The sequence below is a fragment of the Gopherus flavomarginatus genome, chromosome 10 (genome assembly GCF_025201925.1).
Source record: "Gopherus flavomarginatus isolate rGopFla2 chromosome 10, rGopFla2.mat.asm, whole genome shotgun sequence".
In the NCBI taxonomy this organism is placed as follows: Eukaryota; Metazoa; Chordata; order Testudines; family Testudinidae; genus Gopherus; species Gopherus flavomarginatus.
This window is the reverse complement of record NC_066626.1, coordinates 1,673,080-1,696,807: the sequence shown is the minus strand read 5'-3', so window position 1 is coordinate 1,696,807 and position 23,728 is coordinate 1,673,080. Positions and strand designations below refer to the sequence as shown.

Here is a 23,728-nt window from a genome sequence, read left to right as displayed (position 1 = left end):
GACAGAGCCTTGCTCCTGCAGCTCTCGGGAGAGGGCCTTGGTGGGCTTCCAAACCTGCCCATTGGAACCACTCCTGGTGCCACTGAGCCATGTGCCAACAGAAAGCTCCTGGCCACTGGCGCAGGTACCCTGACAGCTGCTGGTCTCCAAGCCCCAGCCTCGTGGTGACTAACAGAGAAACCGTGGGCTGCTTTGGAAGCTGCTTCCTCCTCCTGATCCTCTCCCTCCAGCTGCCCCGCTCCACCCCAGAGGACGGGGGCTGGAGGGCACTGACTTGGCCATGTAGATGTGGGTTGGGGCCTGGGCTGAGCCAGGTTTGGCGCAGGGATGGCCTGGCTGGGTGCACCCTGTTTGTGATCATCTGGGCCTGGCCTAGGCTAGCACCTCTTCAAGCCCCATGCCCCTGGCTGGTTCACGGGAGGGGTGGGGAGGGCAGGCGGCTGCTTCCCAGCCCAGCTGGGGGCTGCCCTGGCTGGGAGACAGGCAGAGGGAGAAAATGCAGTTCCTCTCAGCAGCACTAAGGGCACCAGCCAGGTCAGGCACTCTCAGCCTGTGCGCCCCCTGCAGCCCAGACTCTGCATTGCAGCTCTCCTATGCCCATACCCATCGCACCCTGCCATGGCTTTCCCAGCACCTGCCAGCCTCAGAGTGCCCCAGGCTTTGCAAAATATGATCCCAGCCCCACAGGGGGTTTGGAAAATGCCCAGCAGCACCCGTGTGACATGAAACCTAAGTAACAGGCACCCAGAGTGGGAGTGACTCACATGGATTTGGGGGCAGAGCTGGGCATGGAACCCAGGAATCCTGCCTCCCAGCCACTGATCTAACCTCTGGACCCTACTCCCCTCCCAGAGCTCAGCACAGAACCCAGATGTCCTGCCTCCCAGCCCTCTCTGCTCTGTCCATACTTCTGTCCCCTCGGACCCCTGCTAATAATTGCACATGCAGCTTGCTGGGGAATGTGCTCTGGAAGAGGTGAGTCCCTCTGAGCCCAGCAGGCCCTGTTTCCCCTGCCCCCTGGGCCAGCTCCTCTCTCCCTGCTGGACAAATGAGCACTGCCAGTGCTGCATGCCTGCTGTGGATGAGGTGAGAGACCCTGGCACCTCTGATCTGCTGCAGGGGCCCAGCCCCAATCTGCTCAGCTGCAGAGCTGTCTGTCCCTGATCCCCGTGGGGAATTATCAGCCACAGTTAACAGCCATTTGGGTAATTGCTGCGCTGCTGCCAGGAGAGTGGGTAGTGGATTGGAGGTGCAGAATTAAAAGGTTCCAGCAGAGACACCTGCCCAACGATGGGCTTGCCAAGCTTCCACCATGGCTGCCCTTACAGCTGGGCTGCCACTGGGATTCCGTGTGCCCCCCCAGCCTGCACCTTGAGCAAGGGGGACCCCAGCCATACACGCTGTACCCCTCAGCCTGCCCCCCAGAAGCATGAGGGGGTCGCAGGCCTGAGACAGCCGGCCATTGCCTGGTCAGTGCTAGTCGGAAGGGTGGGTTTGGCAGACAGGCCCAGCCTCCAGTCCCTCCCTGGGCAGAGGGCAGGATGCTGCCCTGGCTCTGCCATGCTCTGCTCCAGGTGCTGGTGAGGACAGCAGGAGAGGGTTGTATGTGTCAGCCCAAGCTGTGGGCTTGGGGGATCTGATCACTGTGCTGGCCCCAGCCCTGGGGGCTGGTGCGAATGCGGTGCTGTGACATTGCACTCTATATGATTTTATAAAAATATATAATGTAACTGGAATATGCTTCATGAAAAAGGTCTCTTGTAAGGTATCATTACAAAGCGTATAATCTACTGAGTGTGGTCATTCCTATTTGTATAAATGTATCACTCTTGTATCTGAAACTAGAAATATGAAATATCACTCTGAGGGCCTATTGTAATTATGCAATACAAATAATCACATGCTGATCTACAGAAATACTTTTGTACCGTGGCCATCCCCACTGGTTTAAGAGATTAGTCACTGAAAATGGAACTTGACATCTGCGTTTAACTCAGTCCCCTCGTTCTTTCTGCTCAAGTACACACTCGGTGGTAGGTATGTCCACATAATAAGGTTATGAAGATGGGTCTATGGGAGGGTTTGACTTCCTCTACCATGGTCTGCTATTACAAGAAGGAGGTTTGCTGGGAAGAGATGGGGTCTGTCTGTCAAGAAGGAGAAGAACATTGTCATGCACTGGCTCACCAACCTTAGTTAGAAGAGCTTAAACTAAGTTCAGAGGGGGCAGGTGAAAAAAGCCACTAGGTGAAAAAAGGTAATTTTAATAGCGGACTAGATCTTTGGGGAGAAGTAGATGTGGAAAATTGCAGTAGAATTTATAGGAGAAACAAGAAGGAAATCCATGGAGGCATCTGCTTAACATCTTAGATGTCTATACACAAATGCAAGGAGTAATAATAATGGGGAATAAATAGTAAGAACTGGGAGTTTTAGTACATAAGTCATAACTGAGCTTAACTGGCATCACAGATATTCGATGGACTAAATCTCATGACTGGAATATTGGTGTAGAGGGCTATAGCTTGGTCAGAAAGGACAGGCAGGAAAAAAAAAAGGAAGTATTGCATTGTACACTTGTTCTGAGGTCCATAAGGAGGTGAGAAGCAGACCAGTTGAAAGTCTCTGAGTAAAGATAAAAGAGGGGAAAAACAGGGGTGATGTCCTGGTAGGGGTCTATTACAGACCACCAAATCAGGAAAAGGAGGGAGATAAGGCATTTCTAGAACAAATATCAGGATTTGTGTTTTGGATATTTCTGTGAATAATGGGAGACTTTACCTACCCAGACATCTGTTGAAAAAGGAATATGGCAAAACACAAAATTATCCAGTAAGTTCCAGAAATGTACTGAGGACAATGCTTTGTTTCAGAAAATGGAGGAAGTAACCAGGGGGACAGCCATTTTAGACTTGATTCTGACCAACAGGGAGGAACTGGTTGTGAAGGTAAAGGTGATTTGGGCGAAAGTGATCATGAATGACAGACTTCATGATTCTAAGGAAAGGAAGGAGTGAGAATGATAGAAGAAGGACTACAAAAAACAGACTTTAACATACTCAGAATTGGTAGGTAGCCACCCATGTGGAAAATATCTAAGGCATAAAGGATTTCAGGAAAACTGGCAGTTTCTCAAGGAGACAATATTAAAGGCACAACCACCAATGCAAAGGAAAGATAGGAAGAATAGTAAGAGGCCAATATGGCTCCATCAGAAGTTTTTTAATGACCTGAAAATCATAGCAAGGGACAAATGTAATTGGAATTCTTTTTCCATATGGTTTACTGCAAAAAGTGTCGTCATTCTGAATGCTTTAAAGGCAGCATCACTTCCAGAATCAAGAGTTGGTTCTACATATGGCCATACATATGACACCACACTATATTAAACACAATAAAAATTAATTTAGTTGATTTGTTTTGCAGGACATGGAAATTAAGTATAAATTTCAATTCATTGTAGAACAACATAAAATCAATATTTGTAATACAGTTCAATAGGGTTTCATCAGGCTTTTTAAAGCAAATTAAAAAGCAAAGCAAATTAAAAAGCAAAGGAAACCAACCAACCACACTCAAGGGTCACTGTGCATTCTCCAAGGCAGTTTCTTCTCTTTCTTTGTTTGGTGCTTTTATTTTATATAAATTCAACCAGGAGCAGATTTTCAGCTAAAACCAGTATTGGAAAGTGTGGCAAACAGAGAGAAGGACTAAACCAAAATTCAAAATGATGTAGAGAGAATGAGAAGTTCTACACTGGAGCAAATGTAGTCACCTATTGGACTGCTTACATGTACGGGCCCAAATATTAAAATGTATTTAGGTTCCTAACAGCTACTGATTTGAGTGTGAGTTAGGAGCCTAAATACCTTTGAGGATCTTGTCCATGTAATTACAGCACATAACTGGTGAGCTGCAGATTGTGTGGTATGCTACAGTCACATCGATGTCATAATAGTGCTTGCATAATCTGCACTGGCTGTCCTGGCCATGACAGACCGAGAGGCCAACTGCCTGTCAGTACGGGAGCTCTGTGGAGAAAGGACTGTCTGGAGGAAGTGTTGAGGAAAGATTCAAACATGAGTAAATTTGTGAGTCAGCAGGAGGTAACTGACAGAGGTAAGGGTCAGCATTGTATTTTCTGTATCCATTCTATATTCACACACACATTCAGAAAGCACAGACATACAGATAGATTAGCTGTAATGTTCTCCATTTCTATGACCAGAACCTCAGCTGCTGTAAACCAGTGTCGCTCTGTTCTCTTCCTTGTAGCTGTGTTGATTTACACCAGTTGAGGAGTCGGCCTACAGCCTCTGGACCTGGAAACTTTCCTGAGAATCTGAGTTTCTATTGAATGTTATGGGGGAGGTCTTCCTTCTTTTGTCCCAGGTGTTTATGTTTATTCTAGGTCCTCATTTTGTGTCTTCTGCATCCATGGAGCCAAGATCTAACTGTGGAATCCATCAGAGATGGGGGAAATTAGAACAAAAAATGCAGAAGGGCTTCTCCTCTGGCTGTCTAAATGAAGCTCTGTTAATATCTTAAATGCAGGATAAGAAAGCATGGGGGTCACATTTCTTAGCAACACTAGAGCGCCTAATCCCACACTATCACTACTGCAACTAGATGGGCAGTGTAGGTTACAGTTAGGATTCAGTTTGCATCTGGGTGTTAGAACTGAAGGATGCAATTTGCATAAAGGATGGGCAATCACCTAACCTCAAGCAGTCTTTTCTGGGAAGGGGAAATCTTGTTAGTTCCTCCTTCATGCTTTGGAATGCTGTTACAATGGAGACAGATACATATGGCATTTCAGATTTCTTTTTAAATCTTAAGGCTCCTGGAGAATTTCTGCACACAGCTAAGAGGTACATGGGAGATAAAATCCTGATTTTTTTAATACATCAGCTATTTCATGGTTTCATAGAGTTTAAGGCCAGAAGGGACCATTAGATCATCTAGTCTGACTTCCTGTATTTCACAAACCATTCAATTTGACCTAGCAACCCTACACTGAACCCAAAAACTTGTCTTGGACTAAAACATTTCAGTCTTTAGGAGACTAAACTGTTGTGTGCCATAGGCAGATGACAGGAGAGACTGAGGTTCCACCAATGCCTGAGGCCCTTGCAATGGTAGAGAGTTGATTAGGTCAGATATACCCAGATGACCCTAGCAGGTGATCAGTGCCCCATCCTCCCACCCAAAGGTCCCTGCCAATCTGAGTAGGGGAAAATTCCTTCCCACTCACAACTCTGGAGATCAGTTGAACTCTGAACATATGAGCAGGACATCTAAGGAAACAGATTCTCTGACCCATCTTGGAGCACTGATCCACCCTACCAGGTGTCCCATCTCTTGCAATGGTCAATCCCTGATGCTTCAGATGAAGGTTGGAGAGAACTACCCCACCCCACTCACAGCATACACCTAGCCAATTGTGCATGGGGAAAAATTCCTTTATGACCTCTACAGGCAACTGGATGAACTCTGTTCCATGAGTTTTCTCTGCAAGTATTTAAACTACCATGAAATAAGATGAAAGGCTTTCTTCAAAACAGGGGGCCTAAAGTTAGGCTTCTAAATTCATAGTGAGGTCTAAAAAAGTGGCCTGATTTTCAAGAGATACTGAGCCCCCACAAGTTCCCAGCATAGCCAATAGGACATCTGGGTGCTCAGGATTTTTGAAAACGAGGCCCTGACTAAGCAAAACTCTTAAGCATGTGCTTAACTTTAGGTCTCTTTGTTGGCTTAGAGTTAAGCATGTGACTAAGATGCTGAATCAGGGCATAGGTGCCTTAATATGGATTTAGGAGCTGAAGTTTAGGCACCCAGTTTTGAAAATTTGGGCCATAAATTATTATTCTGTATGCTATCAAACCTCATCAATTGATAGTAAAGAGGGAAAGGAAGATTATTTTACATGGGGATCTACGTGAAAGGAGTAAATTTTCTTCATTATGATTTTCCCTCCCAACACACTGGGTCCTTCAGCAAACAAACCTGGTCATCAGGAGGAAGGAAGAGGATTAACATGATTCCCAGGTCTACTTCTCCTCACAGTGTTTGGACACCTGCAGAATCTTTACTAGATAGTGAATTAAAGAGGCCAGCACCAATTTCTACTATCAGTGGTAACCAACTGAATCCTTTTATTTAATTTCAGGTGTTTATAATGAGGTTGTTTCCCTCTTGGCACATATGGATGACCAAGATAAGGACAAAATTGCCCTCAGGATTGCCTGTATAGCTGAGACCAAGCTGGCTATCATTGTTACCGTTCTGCTAGAAAAACTGCAACAGGATGAGGTAGGGTAGTTTCATGAAATTAAATCTGCTTTCCATGTGTCCACACCAAATTCTGCCTGACTTCATGGGGGTAAGCATGGGAGTAATTCAGTATAGGACTTGGCCTGGCACACCATAGGCATAATCAATATTCACCCTTCTGTCCTCAGGCATGAACTCATCATGCAAAATGCTGTTATTGCAGATCAGGATGATATAATGCTCTGTAAAGAGAGCATTGTCCTTTTACACACAGTGGAGTACATGGGTTGCATATAGTAGAAGTACACTATAGGACCTGCAGTAATCTCTTTTAATAATACTTTGCCCTTCTTTAGCATCTTCATCCAAAAATCTCAAAGCACTTACCTAATACTAATGAATTCAGACTCACAGCACCCTGTGAGAATGGTCGGCATGATCCCCATTTACAGATGGTTTGTGTCACTGGGAATTAAGTTACTTGCTCAACACCACTTAGCAAGTTAGTAAAAGAATGTGACTAAAACCCAAGTGAACTGACTCCCTGCTCTTATTCCTAGCCAACACTCCTTTCTTATGATGACATATTATTGAGATTATAGCACTGAAGGGACCTTATCTCTATATTTTCTAGTAGGGGAATTCTGCAACAAAAAATTAAAAATGATGCACACAGTATTTTCACATTTCTGCAAATATACAATCTAATTGCATCAGTTCAAATTATATTTGCTTATTTATTTCTAAATCCCAGTCAGCAAGTATGTCTGTATCAATACAGACAACAAAAAGGATTCAGGAAATGTTTTTTGACAAATAGATTCCTTACTATACATATTAATACAGAACTCTGAATAACAATTTATTTCAACTCACTACAGAACCATATTTCTGGCACCCCTCAGCCACAGTGCAAAGGCTTGATGGAGTCAGAGGTGATGGAGGAGCTGAGGGAAAGGGAAGTAAATTGCTGAGAAGGAGCCTGGGTGTGAACTTAGAGGGTTGCTGGGTATGGATGGGAAACATATGAACAGTTTTTTGGGGAGGGGCTGGGAGGAATTGTTAGGGAGCTCCCCCCATGCAGACCCTGGCTGACCCCTAACCTCTCCCATTCAGGAAGGCACATCTGCCCCTGTCTCTATGTGTTCCTGCACCCCCATGGGTCCTTTCACCCCTTGTCCACATGTGTCCTTCCACCCCCACTCAGACACCCACTACCCCCATCCCCATGTGTCTCTGTACCCCCTCCCCCATCCCCATGTGTCTCTGTGCCTCCATCCAACCACCCCCTGTCCCTGTGTAGCTCTGCACCTCCTCCCCCCATCACTATGTGGCTCTGAACCTCCCTCCCCCTGTAACCCTGTGTCTCCACTCCCATTCAGCCCCTCCCCCAATCTGTCCTCCCCCACTAGCCCTTATGAGCAGACCTGAACTGCTTGTCTTGGCCTCCTAGTACTTTAATTATTTTAATTACTTGATTTAATTATGAATCTCTTTTGGTTTTAAATAATAAAATTGTTGCATAATCCAGAGCTACTTGAAGTACATAGAGCTTATGTATTCATAAATTATCAGTGACAATTTTCAATTAAAAAAATCCTCCTTACATTTAAAAATTAATGGAAGGAGCTTCTCCCCAGTGGAGCTGTGTGTTCTGATTGCAGTTTGCAGAAGCATCCCTTTTCAAGCAGCACCACTGGAATGTTTAGCCAATCAAGAGATCTGATTGGCTTTGAACATTCCAAAGGGCTTTATGACCTTGGCATGCAGGTCACATAGGTTTACAGACTCACAGGAGACAGAGCTGGAAAAGACCTATTGGATCATCCAGTCCATTTCCCTGCTAACGCAGGAGCATTCCCAGCAGCCATTTTCCACTGTTTTGGCCAAACTAATTTTAAAAAGCCCCTAATGACTGAGCTTCCACTGTTTTCCTAGGAAGACTGTGTCATAACCTTATAGACCTGTCTCCCAGGTGGGGCATTTTTTCTTGTTATTAAAGTCTAAATTGTATGTCTTCTTTTAGTTTAATCCCATTACTTCTACTTTTACCTAAATGTATTATACTAAAAAATTCCTCTCCTTCCTTGGTGTTCACACCCTTCAGATAGGTGGATGGTATTATCATGTCTCCCTCACAGTCATCCCTTGGCCGCATCGGCCATAGACAGCTCTGTCAGTCTGTCTTCAGAAGTAGAGGTCTGCTCGGGCCCAATTTTTAAGCCCAACGTGAACTGGCCCCAAGTCCACTAACCTCACCCTGAGAGGGTTGAATCATTTCCCATCCTGGTCCCAACCCTTCCCCCCAAACCGGATACTGCCACTGCATCCTGCTCATGGGGCCGGCGCAGCGGCAGTAATGTGCAGCAATGGCTTGATCCTCTGACACTGCCCCCTGCTGTGCCGATCCCATGGGCTAATGGAGGAGAACTGACCTGACCTGAGCCCAAGAGTCAGGTGTTTTTTCATCCAACCTGACCCTGACGCCTTTAGTCAGGTCCCATAGGATTTGGGTCAGGTTGCAGGGCTCTATTCAGAAGTCAATTCTGCCACCTCCGTGCATTCTTTTTTGCTCTCAAATGAATTACTTCCAATTTGTTGATCTCTCTGGGAATGTGGTGCTAGAAAATGCAATAATCCAGATGTAGTCACACCTCAGATGAACAGAGAGGAACTGGTGTCTTCCTGCTTTGTGCTGTTGCCGGCACAAAGTGCCAGAGGCTAAGCAACAGCGGTTTGTGGCCCGGAGTGTGTAGCGCTAATGAACACACCAGGGTGGAGAAGCAAAACAGAAGTTTATTTGAGCTCAAATAAGGTGCGAGGGAGAATGCAGTCTCAAATCCTGCACACCTAAAACAAGCAATTTCTTCCTTTTATATCCCAGTTGTTTACTACAAAACTTTTTCTTGCGACTAGCTAATCTCTCACTCCCCCCTCCTTTCCCATCTAGCTGCAGTATCTTTTCTCACTCAATCTTTTGTCTTCCCTCTTCCTCCCCCCCTCCTCCGCTGCTGAGACGTGTAAACAGTATCTTAAAACGGCCTTGAGCGTGCTTTAGCCTAGCTTCAATGTATTACAGCAGAAAACTATTACAACCGAAAACTAACTGCTAACACTACATTTTTGCAGCTATTAGTACATTAGGTTACACTAGGTTACACAAAGTGTTTAACATGGAGGAACAATGGTTCATTGAGGCCTGAGCAGGAGGGCTTCATCGGCACTCGTGATCTTCCACCCTCCCGAGCTATCTAGATTTATGTCTAGTGACACTAACAACTCCCTCCTTTGAAAATACTCAACAAACTTTTGGCTGAGTGTTCTCACATCCAAAGGATAACATGCGATTAAGCTCTAGGGAGCTGGAGTGCTTTACAGCAAGCAAGCAAGAGAAGAGTAACGATACACAACACCACACCAGTGAGCAGGAGGCGAAAAATACCTCCCCCTAGTTCCCTCAGTTTGGGTAACCAGCCCCAGAGGGAATCAGAAATAGTGGGTTCCCCTTTTTAGGCCGTCTACTGTTCAAAAGCCTGTTTGGCTGACAGGATGTGCTTGTTAATATCCTGTGTGTTTTCTGGGACAGAAGTACAGCATTCATCCCCTATAAGGGCGCACACCCCGCCCTGGGAAGCCACACTTCCACCCAGGAAGTGTCCACGTATGTCTCCATGATCACAGATCAGATGGTATTCCTGATGCATCTGTAAGGGCAGTAGGCCAAGTCTGGTCCTCAAGATCACTCCGAATGGCCATCAGCTGGTCATTCAGGAAATCCTGAATTCCTACACATACTAGATCCCACTGCAATGCCTTCCCAGCCTCAGTGATATTCAATACCATCTTTCCTTGGTGTAGTACTGTATTACATCTGTTATTTAACTATTCTCAGGCACTTCAAAAGGCATTAACATTAATAGCATAGGAGGGGGTTACGTTATTAGTCACTGGAATGGTTTCAATACGGGTAAAATTTTTAGTGGCAGAACAAACTCTTCAGGTACTTTTTATGTAAAATCTAATTAGAGAGAGCAATACATGCTGAAGGATTTATCCAGAACACAGGACGCAGCCTGTAGAATAAACTCCACAATCCTAACAATACCACATTCCCAAGCATGGGTCCCACAAATGTCCTCCCGCCAGTGTATAATTCTTTGTTTCTTTACCAGGGTCAGTTCTTAATGTTCTTTCTAGTCAGGAATTCCTGGATTTTGGCAATTTCAGTGGAGTGAGTGTTCCTTCTTTCTCAAAACAGTCATGGTGCAGCATCCTACAGGGGAGAGGTTACCAGCACATCACCCTGTAATAGTTTTGCTTTTTCTAGAAAAATGCAAAGGCACAGTAGATCTGTCAGTGGGCAAGGGAGAGGTTACTAGCACTTCACCTTGTACTTTTTCCCTGCTGTCCAGAAGGCACAGTGGAGCTAGAAGGAGAAATAGGCTAATCTTCAGTAAGAGAATTCTCCCGAGGTGGAGGGGTCTTTTTGCAGTGAGAATCTTGGGTCCAAGCAGTCAGTCTTTAGCACTTCACAGCGGTGTTGATAGTCAGCAGGACTTAATAAGGGCCTTTCCAGCATGGAGCCAAAGCAGTCTTTCATTGGTGGACCTTTACATCAATCCAGTTTCCTGGTTCCAAGGAGTGGCAGGGCTGCTAGGGTCTTTGGGTAGCGCTTCTTTACCTGTGAGAAAAGAAACCTAACACATTTTATTAGTACCTAGCAGTGTTTTGCAAACCTTATAGCTGCATGGGCAAATTCAAGCCCTCCTTTTCCTGCTTGTTAGCCAAGTCTTGACTGTGAATGGAGTCAGTGTCCTATCTATAGCCTGAGCTTGCTATTTTTTCTTTTTCCAGTGAACTTATTCTGTTCTTTGTTCTTCTTTCCTTTTTGGCTTCTTTTAACCTACAAAGGAAACTTCCACTCTTTACTCATACACCTTTTTCCCAACAATGAACACATAAACATTGCCATCATACAGTACATCAGTCTTATTATTCAATGTATGCCACATATAGCCTTCCACTAAAATAACTTTATTACAGAACTTTGGAGCAACAAGCTAGAACAAGCACACCCACTTTGAGGAGTTCACTCAATACAACCTCTAGTCCAATAGCTTCCCACCATCCCCAGCCCTCTGGCTAGAAATCTGAGGTAGCCAGAAGGATCCCATGTACAATATGGGGAGTGGGTTAACTTTTCATGTCTTTGCTTCCAAAGACTGTTGGTATGCAAATTTTAATAACAATTTTTAATTAAAAGATTTGGCCAATGAAGATTCCTTTTCTTACTTAAGGAAATGTATTAGACTTCAGTATATCACATTCTCCTGATTCCAAACCAGACCATCCGATGAAAACACCAAACACAACAACTCCGGCCACGAGACAAACACCACAAGACAAAACACAAAACACAAAACACAAAACACAATTCCCTTTGTGCCAGTAAATGCATGGTACGTTGAATGCTGTTCAGCTGGCATCCGTTTTCTCTGATTATCTGACAGACAAAAAAAACAGAAGTCTACCCCTTCTGGGCAGACAATCATTGCTTAAAATATACAAATACCCTTGTTGACTTCAGGCAAAACAGAGGAATTACCCCATATTTTCTTATATTTGTTTCATAGGCAGCCCAGGTTTTCAATTACATAACACTGTATACATTCTTCAGCTAATTCAGCTAAATTGTTCATAGCCAAATCAAATGATTGCAATCCAATAATTTCTTTGCCTGAATTTATTTACAAACATTCCACAGACACCAAGAACTTTCTTCTTTAGCATTTTTACAAAGTTTAACTGCTTTTCCCTCCAGCAACTACAGAGTTAACTTCTCACTCTCCCTTAAATCACTTGCTTGTCTCCCAACAGCTACTTTTATTAACTCAAATCACCATTCCAAGTAAGTCCTAGGTATTTGAAATCCCCATGCTTACACTTACTGACTCTTTCTTTCCACTACACCCTCAAAGTTTTCCAACCTATTTTCCAATCTCTCTGTCTGTCGCCTGCCCACCTGGGCCCGATCCTGCTTTTCTTGCTGAACTGTCTCTTCCATGGGCACCAACTTGTTCCACTACCAGTATAGCTAGGAGGGTGGGCTCCTCAACTAGCCCCCACCCCTCCTGGTCTCTTCCCTTAAACATTCTTACTCACAAAACTACCCGAGTCCTCCCTCGTGAGGCTTGTCACCTGGACAAAAACACATGGCCCATTGGGCAAAGACCATTTACTTAACATATAATCCAGACCCCTTTAGAGGGTTTACTCAGAGACCCATCCATCTGTCTGCTGACACTTAAACAGAAAAGAGAATTACACAGAGAGCAGAGGAACTTACAGTCTAAGCCAGGTTTTCCCACTTCTATACACTGACCGCTACAGGGGACGGGACAGAAGGATCTCAATTCAACCTCAGAGCTTCCTTGCACGCATGGCTTCCACTCCGAGGAATTACGAACGAGAGGTTCAGTTCCGCCCACACTCCTAACGCCCAAATGAACAGAGCAGAAAAACAACAGTATCCGGTTAAACAGAACAGAACCAAAACCAGATAGCGTTTCCTTATCCTATCAGGGCTCACTTTTACTCATGCAGTTCTCAACATATAACACCAACAGTACCAAGCAAAGCAAACATAAAATAACAAGGGTAAAACAAATAGATGGTGTAAATTCTGCAGGGCTTCCCCCTTTTTAATCACTCACCAAACTGTGACAAATTTCTGTTACCAATCTGTCCCTCGTGTCAGGTGATCAGGCTGACACAACAGGATCGTTGAGGGAAGATAAAGAAAACACACCATATAACTGAATTTTTAAAGCTCCATTAATAAAATAATAGAACAACAACAGAGAGTGTTGGGAACATTCCCACATCACTCAGGAAAACATTAATGCCCCAAGCCCTAAGCCCCTTTTTCATACTCGCACACGTATGTCCAGACTGGCCACTTCTGTATATAATGTTCAGAGAAGGGGGAGAGGTGGACAGGAGATTATCCTATATACAGCTTGTCCAGAATTTCCAACATGCTTCTGCTCTTGGGAGGGCTGTTCTTTTACACCCTGGAATCTCCTGCAGCGTCTCTTTCAGAGATTCCAGTCCAGGTCGGCTGCCTGTGGCTTCTTTGGTGTCACCAAGCCACACCGGCTCCGGGGTCACAAAGGCACACTGTTGGATCTTACTGGACAGTTAAGCTTTGCAAATGTAATCTCAGTTCTGTAACTTATATTGCCTTTGGTTCGCCTCTGTCAATTTTCCTTTTTCCACAGCCGGCTGGGGCCGAAATCAGTTTTTCTTTGTACTTAGCATAGTCTGCATTGATTCTTGACCTTGAACGCAGAGCAACTTTCTTTTTATCCCTGGACCAAGATGAATTTAACATTAACCCGTTCCTTTCCTCAATAGACAAGTTTGCTCATGCTGTGTTAGGGCTTTTTGGTGATTAAACGCTCCTCTTAGATGTATGATCTTATCTAGATTGAAGTACCTGCTAGTGGGCATTGTTTAGATGGATTTTCACGCGTGTAAATATTCCAATTCTCTAAATACCTGCAGGTTGATGAAACATAATGTACGTACATGTAATATGCTGGGGTACCCTTAGGGGGTGAGGTGGAATGTTTAGACTGTCCCCCCACCCATTTTCCACTTACACACACAGGGAGGTCCTGTACGCGCTAGCGGCTCATAAACTAAGGATTTTCCCCTACAGGGTACTCACACAGGAGAGGCTAACGAGGATGGCCACGACCCTCCTACACCTCCCTTCAGCAAAGAGCATTGGCTAGTCTCTGGGAGACGGTGCCGCTTACTCTGATTGCATCCAGTGAGATGATCAGACTGTCAGTAGCCCACACGGAAAGGAAAGGGGGAGGGAAGATGGGTACACACACTCCTAGACCCAGGTAGCTTCCTCACCGGACGATGCCAGGACGAGTCAGCCCACCATGGGTCGGACCTCCTAAAGATCCACTAGTTACCGGGCTTGCGTTAGAGTAGTCCTGGTCACGAGCTTTTGCTTCACAGGGTACTCTGGGCATCTTCCGGTCATTCACACTGGCCCCCAGTACCATTCTGCATCTGATCTTGCTTTTTAGCTACAACAGGGAGAGAGTGCACTAGGACATAGGGTCTCCTTTCTAGACAGGTCCCTCCTTTTTCCCTCCACTATCCCTATCCTGCTTTTGAATCCTTGCACTCCCCAGACAGGGGGAAGAACAGGAGCTATGGTGGAGGATTTTTTTTTCTTTTTTCTTTTTTTTTTTTACACAAGAGCTCTCCTTACAAACAGCTTCAGAAGCTACCCGTTCACTGACAAAACAGGAGTAATTGGAGGATCGTACTGTAATTTACTGATCCTTCAGGTGGCCACCTTTTCTGACCCTCTAATTTGTACTGAGGGCAGTCTACTGTACAAAACCTTTGTAACCTACTTTTGGTCATCGGATCCGATCCAAACACCTTCCAGTTTTCTAGAATGCATTCTAGGGTGGGTACACCGTGCCTTCCCCACCTTGCTCTGTCCCTGCCCCATGCCGCAGGAAGACACTGGGCGTCTCCAGGTCCTAACAGAAAGTCCAGACAACCGGACTGTTCCTACCTTATCCAAGGGACCGGTTCCTCACTGTCGCCCGGGACCGGTTCCACACCATCGCCCGCAACTGCTTCTCCACTATTCGAGCGCGTTGCACGGTTGTGCCCTCCGGGGTTGCTCACACCGCGTCTCCGCCGAGGCCCCCGGTGAAGTCACCGGTGTGCACTGGGCGTCGGTCGTCGCCACGATCCGTTGACCACCAGGAGGGATCCAGGCAAGACTAATTTTAGCCTCGAGCCCACCCAGGGATGCCAAGAACTGTTGCCGGCACAAAGTGCCAGAGGCTAAGCTACAGCGATTTGTGGCCCGGAGTGCGTAGCGCCAATGAACACACCAGGGTGCAGAAGCAAAACAGAAGTTTATTTGAGCTCAAATAAGGTGCGAAGGAGAATGCAATCTCAAATCCTGCATACCTAAAACAAGCAGTTTCTTCCTTTTATATCCCAGTTGTTTACTACAAAACTTTTTCTTGCTACTAGCTGATCTCTCACTCCCCCCTCCTTTTCCGTCCAGCTGCAGTATCTTTTCTCACTCAATCTTTTGTCTTCCCCCTTCCTCCCCCCCTTCTCTGCTGCTGAGGCATGTATACAGTATCTTAAAATGGCCTTGAGCGTGCTTTAGCCTGTATTACAGCAGAAAACTGATTATTACAACTAAAAACTAACTACTAACACTACATTTTTGCAGCTATTAGTACATTAAGTTACACTAGGTTACACAAAGTGTTTAACATGGAGGAACAATGGTTCATTGAGGCCTGAGCAGGAGGGCTTCATTGGCACTTGTGATCTTCCACCCTCCCGAGCTACCTAGATTTATGCCTAGTGACACCAACAGTGCCATGATCCCTGTGTGAAAAAGACCCAACCCACATGGCTCTTTGTGGTAGCCATCACACCTTGCATACGTTGAAAAACAAACGTTGACTTTGTTTTTCACTGTCACCCCCAAGGCACTTGTTGCTTCCCACTTTTCTCCCTCCCATTATGTCAGTTACTTCTACGTCCTTTCCAGATGTGCTAGTTTACAGTTTTCTGAAAGGAATCTTGTTCTCTGATCAGATTTTTAATTTCTCTGTGTCCCTCTTTATTTTTTTCCGTCTCAGCTGATACTAAACTCCTCCCAATATTTAGTATCATCTGTGAATTTCTACACTGATGGGCCTCATAAAAGACACCTTCAACTGTGCGACTGTCAATGTAGATCTAACTGCTGGGCTAATTTCCCCTAGGAGCTGTTGAGGACTTACTGTGGGAGTTGGGTATTTTGTAATTACACATTTACCAATTCTGTCTGGAGTGGTTAGAGCAAGGGCAAGGTGCTCATTTTTATTGTTTGTTTTCAATAAATGAAACTGGATAAGGGGGCAGTGAAGTAGGCTTCTTCTGGCTTTTTTCTCTGCAGAAAGATTAAAACATGTAAATTGTTCGGCTGCTTCTGAAGTGCTGCCAAATGCGCTGATTGTGGAGGGCATGGCGTATTTTACACCAATTAAGCCAATGGATTAGTTGTGTGAGCATGCTGGCTGAGGAGTCAGTGTGGCCTAGTGGATAGAACTCTGGATAATGACTCAGGAGACGTGGATTCTCTTCCTGGCCACGGACCTGCTCTGTTATGATAAGACTTGGGCTAATCATTTCATGTTTGGATTGGAAGCTCTTTAGGGCAGGGGCTTATTTGTCCAATTACTGTATGATCATCAAGAAAAACTTTTCCCAATTGTTTGTTCTCTTTTCTGGTTTGTCCCCAGCAAAACAGAGTAGACATTTACTGTGTCCTGGAGAAGGCATTACAGCAGGACACCGGGAGCCTAGAGAGAAGGCTAGTGAACAAAATAATAACCCTAGCCTTTGACCAGATGAGAGAGAGTCAGGTAAGTTAGTTCTCCTGAGCTACTAATCAAAGGATCCAAAGCTTTAACTAATTAAAACTCTTTTTTTGGGGGGGTAGGGGGGTAAACTGTATACTGAAATGAAAATGTATTCTTCTGCTAGAAGCCCACACCTTCCTCCACAGCAAAGCCCAGTTCCTAGACAGCACTTGTGCACATGCATAAGATGGAAAAACTCACATGTGAAAGTTACACATGTGCTTAAGTGCTTTGCAGGATCAGGACCCGAGATGCATGATATCAGACACAGAGACAGGCCTATGGTTTCTTCATGAGCACGTCTTTCCCATAGTCTACTAGGGATTTCATTTTTGATACTGATGTTATGTGGGAGGCGCTCTGATACTATAGCGATAAGTGGCAGTATAAAACCCTAAGACAGACAGAATCTGAGCTATCTCCAAAAGCAGCAGCATTGGATTTAGAATCTAGTTTGCCAGCAGGAAAACCCATGGAAAAATCTCTCTCTTGTTCCAAAGGAAGTCAGTCTCCTTTTGGGGGACAGTTTATTCCAGGAAAGCTTTCTGAATATCTTTGAAGCTGCCCAGTCTGTGTCTTACTACCTCCTTAGGGAAGGGTGGGGCAAAATATCATGTGACTATGGTGACCAGTCATCCACCACAAGGAGCTACTAGTGAATAGTCTAACTAAGCAGCTTGCAAGCAACTCAAAGGCTGAAGATTGTTTTGATTCAATGAATATTTATGACTAATGACTCTATCCACAGAAAGTTGGCTGGGTTCATTCACAACTTATGCACAGAAATAAGGACTTGACTCATCTAAACAACTCTGGCTAGTGCAACCGGCTTCAGTCACCTCAGTCTCTCTCACTCTCTCTCTTTTTTTTTTTTTTTTAGCAAGTAACAAATGAACTTAAAGTGGCAGCTAGTAACACCTTAGTGACGCTGGCTTGCTGCTATTTCAATAATGTGATGTGTGAGGTGCACTGTCATCTGGAACCACCGCAGCTGCCTGAAGAGTTTATTTTAGTTACGCTGCGCAACCTGTCATCAGCCTATGGTATGGTAACTTCCATCTTTTGTTTCAAAGTTATCGTCTTTCATTTAAGGACAGGGGATTACTCTCTCTACCTAAAAATGTTGCAGCTAAACAGAGCTCTGCTTGAGTGTGTGCGTGCGTGTGTATGTGGAGAGACCCCGGATTAACTGCTCTTGCTAGTTCTGGCTTCCAGATCATGAGCTATCCAGACGGCGGTGAAAGCTCTAACTTCTGCCCCCAACTGAAGTTCCTCAGGGATGGGAATGAGTGGAAGATCAGGTCTAGTGGAGCTCTTCTCCACCCCACTTCCCATCCTGCCCCAGTGCTCTCTGCCCTTACGCTGAGAGTGAGTTGGGCGTCGGGCACAGCTGTGCACTGGAGGAGGATTCCCCTCTTCAGGGTGAATCCCCCACTGGCTTTCAATGGCTGCTTTGAAGCCATTCTGCTCTGCTTCTGCAGCGCAAAATGGCCCAGGAGCCCCTAGCACCCTGCCCCACAGTGTTTCTAAGTGTGTTCTAAGAAGGTGGAGAGCAGCCGATTATCTGTCTTTCTTCTCTTCTGGCCTTTCTCCGCAGCGCTTAAGTGTGTCCCTTTTATGGTCCTGACCCTGCTGTTCATGTCCTACATGCGGAAGTTAGTCAAGGGCGGCAGGATGAGACAAGCATTTTGTGGTGGTAAGTGCCAGAACTTGCCATAGGTGCCCAAAATGGATATTTAGGGGGTCTTGGTACAGATTGAAGTGACTGACCAAGTTTGCAAACAGGCCCTGAACTGTGCTCCCTGCCCTGGATTGCACCAGGTGCTGTGTTCCTGGGCTCCCATGGCACTCGGTGAAGTTGAGAGTGCTCCTCACTTTGCAGGAGGCGCTGAGCATTTGTAAATTCAGGCCCTTTATGACTCATGCACATAATTTAAAATAAAGAGACACAAAGACTGAAGCTGCTCATCTGCCAGCAATCTCCTGGGGGAGGAGGTGAAGGGAGCAGATTTCAATACTGTACATTTAAAAATCCCATTTCCAACTTCTTCACCCATTCTCTCCCCTTAGATGATGATAAAGAAACTCCTCTCACCCTCTTTCTCTGTCTTCTCTTCCTCTCCACTTCTCGCTTCCTTTGCTTTTCGGGTGATGCTCAGTAAAGGGTTAATCCTGTGCCTTTGAGGTAAATGGGAATTTTGCCATCAAATTCATAGAGAACAGGATTGGGCCCTAATTCTTCTTAGCAAGGACACTAGAGACACTTACCTTTAGGGCAAAGTGCTCCCCACTACCTTCAAATCCCAGTAAAGCCAATGGCTGTTAGGGGCACTCAACATCTTTCAGACAAACTGTAACTCAGGATGAAATCATCCAGTGTTAGGGTTAAATAAAGAGTAACTGCAGAGGACACGAGTCATGCAGAGCAGAGCAGAATTTAAACTGCTTTTTCAACCAACTCTAATTAAGAGGTAACAAGTAAGGGAGAAAAAATTTGTCTTCAAATGATGGTAATTGAAATAAGATTGAGAGATCTGCAAATTAAAAAGCCTTTTGAGAAACAAGACACGGAACGGGGGGAAGAGAAATAGCTCAAAATTGATGTGGGATTTCAGCATCTAGTCCTGAACTAAGCAGTAGCTGCCATGGAATTGTAGTAAACTTTAGGCCTGGGTGTGTTCACTGATAAAGCAAATTCTCCTCATTACTAATATGTCCTTTTCACATTGCCTGTCTTCTCTCCGTCCATGCAGTTCTGGAAGAATGCTCAAGGGCAGTAAATTTCTATTTGAGTAACTGGGAAAAGTGCTCATTCCCCAGAATGAGTGCATCGCAATTCTGCTATCGATTTCTTCCCTTATATTCTCATGTGACCAGCAACTGGCTGACCTGTGAGGAGCCTGAGGTGAGAATTGCTAGTTTTCTAAACCATTAGCAGAAATTGTAACGTTAAATTTTATGAGTCTAGCACTCATTGTGATGATGACATTTAATGGTAGGTCCTTTTGGGTGGAACAGTGTCAGGTAAAACATTTAAAACCCAAACATTTAAAACCCAAACAACGTGGAAGTTCTGTCTGTATGCAGTGTACATGGATTCTAGTTTTATGCACTAACGTGCAGATGAACACGGGATAGTGGCCTAAATTAATTCCTCCATTCAGCTCCAGTGGAGTTCCAGCAGGAGTGAGTTGGCCTAGAATGCATACTAATCTGGGGAATATCTTACCTGGTATAGTTGTGAGGTGCATTAGGATATAATCCTGAAACCAACCCTACGAGTCCTGGATCTTTACCGGGAAATATTGAGACAGGCCCATTCCTACAGTAGAACAAGGGAAGGTGCACTCATTGGAAGTAGAAAAGATGTGCCCATTGAATGATATTGAATGAATTCATAGGAACATAAATTCTGTGTCTCATCTATGCAGCTCAAGCAGGCTATCATCAAAGCCCTTGGTCCCATGATGAGTCTCCTGCTACACCAAGAGGAGTATCAGGATCAGATATTTGAACTGATCTCATGGCTCCTTGAGCAATATAAGGAGGATGCTCATGTTTTTCACATCACCAAGGTGAGGTACCACTCCTTAAGGTAACTGTCCATGTGTGTGCATGTATGAACTGTGTGAGGAATTTGCTGCCAGTGGGGTTTCCTGGTTTAGACAGTGACTTGTTAGAAAATAAATATCCACACAAGCTCTGGGTTTGTACACGTGGTGAGCCAGGCAACAAGATTTGTAGGTAAATGCCTCCTATGAAAAGCATCCTCTGTTTCCTGGGCAGGATGATAAGGAGATAGAAAACAAAACACCAACCCCCCCTCCAAAAAGATCCTCCCACCTTGTGATTTCCCAGTACATCCTGTCAACTCTGCATCTCTCTTTTAGTTCATAGGCTCCTCAGAGTAGGGGCTGCCATATGTTGTCTCTGGTCAGTACCAAGACAACTGTCAATGGTTGAAAATTAATACTAAGGAGACTTGCGAGTCATTGCTTTGGATTATGTAACTAGATGGGTCTAAAAGCATTGCCTGTCTATTTCATCTCCCATTCTATGCAGTGCTGTTGTAGCCATGTTGGTCCCAAGATATTAGAGCGCCAAGGTGGGTGAGATAATCTAATTAAAGATATTGTCTCACTCCCCTTGTCTCTCTATTTCATCTACCCTGAGTACCACATGAGCAAGAAGTAAGAGGCCATATTCTGTCTTCAGTGGGGCTACACAGTTGTAAATGAAGTCATGAGACAGCTATAACTTGTTGGGTAGTGATATTTACTCACTGTCTCTGTTGGTTGAAGCTTTCTGGTACAGAGTATGTGGTCACTTTTGGGGTTGAAATACCCATGATTTGGAGGCAACCAATGCATCATGGACTTGTTTGATAGCATCAGGGCACTACACAACTGCTTCAATATAGTAAAATCTGTAGATGGCATCAGAGACATTCCGGAAGCTTGAAGCAACAAAGGAGAAAAGTGTTTAGATGCAGGAAGGAGAGGACAGATTCAGAGAGATCTAGATCACTTGGTAAACTGGGCGCAAACAAAGGTGCATTTAAATATGGCTGAATGTAAATGTGAGCATCTAGGCACAAAGAATGTAGGCTATACATACATGATGGGAGATGCTGTCCTGGGAAGCAGTGACTCTGAAAAAGATTGTGGGGGTCATGATGAATAATCAGCTGAACACGAACTCATGCTGTGGCCAAAAAAGCTGAAAAGCATAAAAAGGGGAATCTCAAGGAGGAGTACAGTGGTTGTTTTACTTCTAAATCTGGCACTTGTGTGACTCCTGTTGGAATACTGTGTCCAGTTCTAGTGCCCACAACTCAAAAAGGGTGTTGATAAATTGGAGAGGATATTGAGAGAAGAGCCACAGTGATTACAGTATTAGAAAGCCTGCCTTACAGTGGTAGAATCAAGGAACTCAATCTATTTAGTTTAACAAACAGAAAGTAAAAGGGTGTGTGATGGGGTTTATGTACCCCACATTGGTTCAGCCATGGCCCCTCATCTCTGCTGGGCATGCTTCAACTGGAACCAGGATATAAGAGAGCTGCTCGGCTGAGTCTGGGATGGCTGCTGAAGGGAGCAGAGGTACATTGCAGGCTCCTGCAGAGAGACTGCCAGTGCTCCAGGATTCAGAGGCCAGCCGGACTGTGGCTGCAACCCACGACCCCCAGCCACCCAATGCCAGAGATGGAGGAGAGACCACAGAATCCCTGAGTGGGAAGTACCCTAGGTAGACTAAGCACTGATCCAGTTGAGGCACTGGGCTTTGACTTGGCATGTTTTGGAAGGATCCTCGCTGATTTGGTGGCAGATACCCCTGCGGCAAGACAGGACCCTGGGCTGGGACCTGTGAAATAGGTAGGAGCCAGTGGAGAAGGGCTGGTCACTAGGCAACACTTCCCTGCCACAAAAGGTGGTTCTAATGACTCTGGCCACTAGGCCACACTGCCATACCTGGAAGGGGAGCCCTCCTAACTCAGGCTGTTGGGCCGTGAACCTTCACCTAAGGGCTGCTGCGCTGATCCCGACCATTAGGTTATGCTGCCCTAGGAGCCAGGACTGCTGCGATGGCTAGGGAGACTAGACCAGCTGGGCTGCCTGAGATCTACTTCATTTCCTCCACAACCTGGTACCAACCTGACGGGGTGGACCTGTCCTGTGACAGGGTGACTTCATGACAGTCTATAATATCTTACATGAGGGACTCATGTTTTATAACGGGCTCTTCAGTCTAGCAGAGAAAGGTGTAACTTGATCCAATGGCTAGAAACTGAAACGAGACGCATTCAGACTGGAAATTTAGTGTCCATTTTTAATGGTGAGATAATTAACCATTAGAACCATTTACCAAGCGCCGAGGCAGATTCTCCCTCACTGACAGTTTTTATATCGAGATTGGGATGTTTTTCTAAAAGCTCTGCTCTGGGAATTATTCTGGGCAAGGTCTGTGGCCTGTGTTATACCAGAGGTCAGACTAGATGATGGCAATAATCTGTTCCGGCCTTGGAATCCACGAATCCCCTGAATCTGCTTCAGTCACTACATGTTGCTCCTGTGTGTGCCACCATCTGACTTTCACCCTCTGTTGCAGAGTCTGAGCCAGCTCTTGGAGGTCTCTGGTGAATATAAGATCCCTCTCCCTAAGAGGAAGTTTCAAGCCATCTGCAGTGCTCTGCACAACCAGGTGAGGGGTGGTTTTGCTTGGATCTGAAGCATATTAACAATCAAAATCTATTGAATGATAGTGTAAAGGCTGGGGACCGCTCATGCCCTCCTGATTTCTGCAGGCTCAAGAGTAAGCAGGTAGTGGTCTCATTTTCTTAGCTAATGTCCAACTCAGTTTGTAAAGCAATTTTACCATAAGCCGATTATCAGAGGGAGTCAGAGTTGTACAGTAAACACTGTGGCTGTGTCTTGATTCGATGAGCTCTGCTGTTCAAAACACTTTAGCTTCTCTCATCTAAGGTATTGGATATTCTGTTTGATTCTTGCTGTGCATTCAGTACCATCCCCCTGGGGTTCAGACCTCTAGTTGGACACGTAGGAAGTGGAAGCTTAGAAATTAATTGAACATTTTCTTTTCAATTGCTTCTGATTAGTTTTTCTTTGACCATTTCCCTTCTTCCCACAGATCTGTTCTCAAGCTAAGCCGCTCAGCCTGGAACATCACACAGAGCTGGTCTATTGTATAGTTCAGCTAGGTAAGAGGAAGAGACTCTGAGTTACACAGTGGTTTCCTTGTAACTTCCTTTGTAAGGTATGGTAAGAATAAGAGTTCTGTCGTCAGTGAGGACGTGATTTCTTGCCTTGCAGCCCGTTCTTCTCCGGAGGATCTGATAGCCTTTCTGCGCTCGCAGCTGAAGGTTGAGAATGAGGCTGTTCGTGTGGCATCTCTGAATCTGCTCAGAGCTATTGTTGGTGCTGACTGTAAGTAACACAGGAGCAACTGTGCCAGCTGCCCTC

General features: G+C 45.2%; 1 protein-coding gene across 1 annotated transcript in view; it reads left to right on the top strand.

The window, feature by feature from the left end:
* Positions 1-4,030: 4,030 nt before the first annotated feature.
* The window catches only part of LOC127030054 (maestro heat-like repeat-containing protein family member 2B), a 43,933-nt gene continuing 24,235 nt past the window's right edge, over positions 4,031-23,728 (top strand). Inside the window, exons 1-10 of the mRNA XM_050915963.1 lie at positions 4,031-4,119; positions 6,170-6,312; positions 16,629-16,751; positions 17,629-17,791; positions 18,346-18,444; positions 19,502-19,653; positions 20,180-20,323; positions 22,857-22,949; positions 23,397-23,466; positions 23,579-23,692. Of these exons, the coding sequence (XP_050771920.1) occupies positions 4,080-4,119; positions 6,170-6,312; positions 16,629-16,751; positions 17,629-17,791; positions 18,346-18,444; positions 19,502-19,653; positions 20,180-20,323; positions 22,857-22,949; positions 23,397-23,466; positions 23,579-23,692 (1,141 nt within the window). The 5' untranslated portion in view covers positions 4,031-4,079. The remainder of the gene's footprint in view (positions 4,120-6,169; positions 6,313-16,628; positions 16,752-17,628; positions 17,792-18,345; positions 18,445-19,501; positions 19,654-20,179; positions 20,324-22,856; positions 22,950-23,396; positions 23,467-23,578; positions 23,693-23,728) is intronic.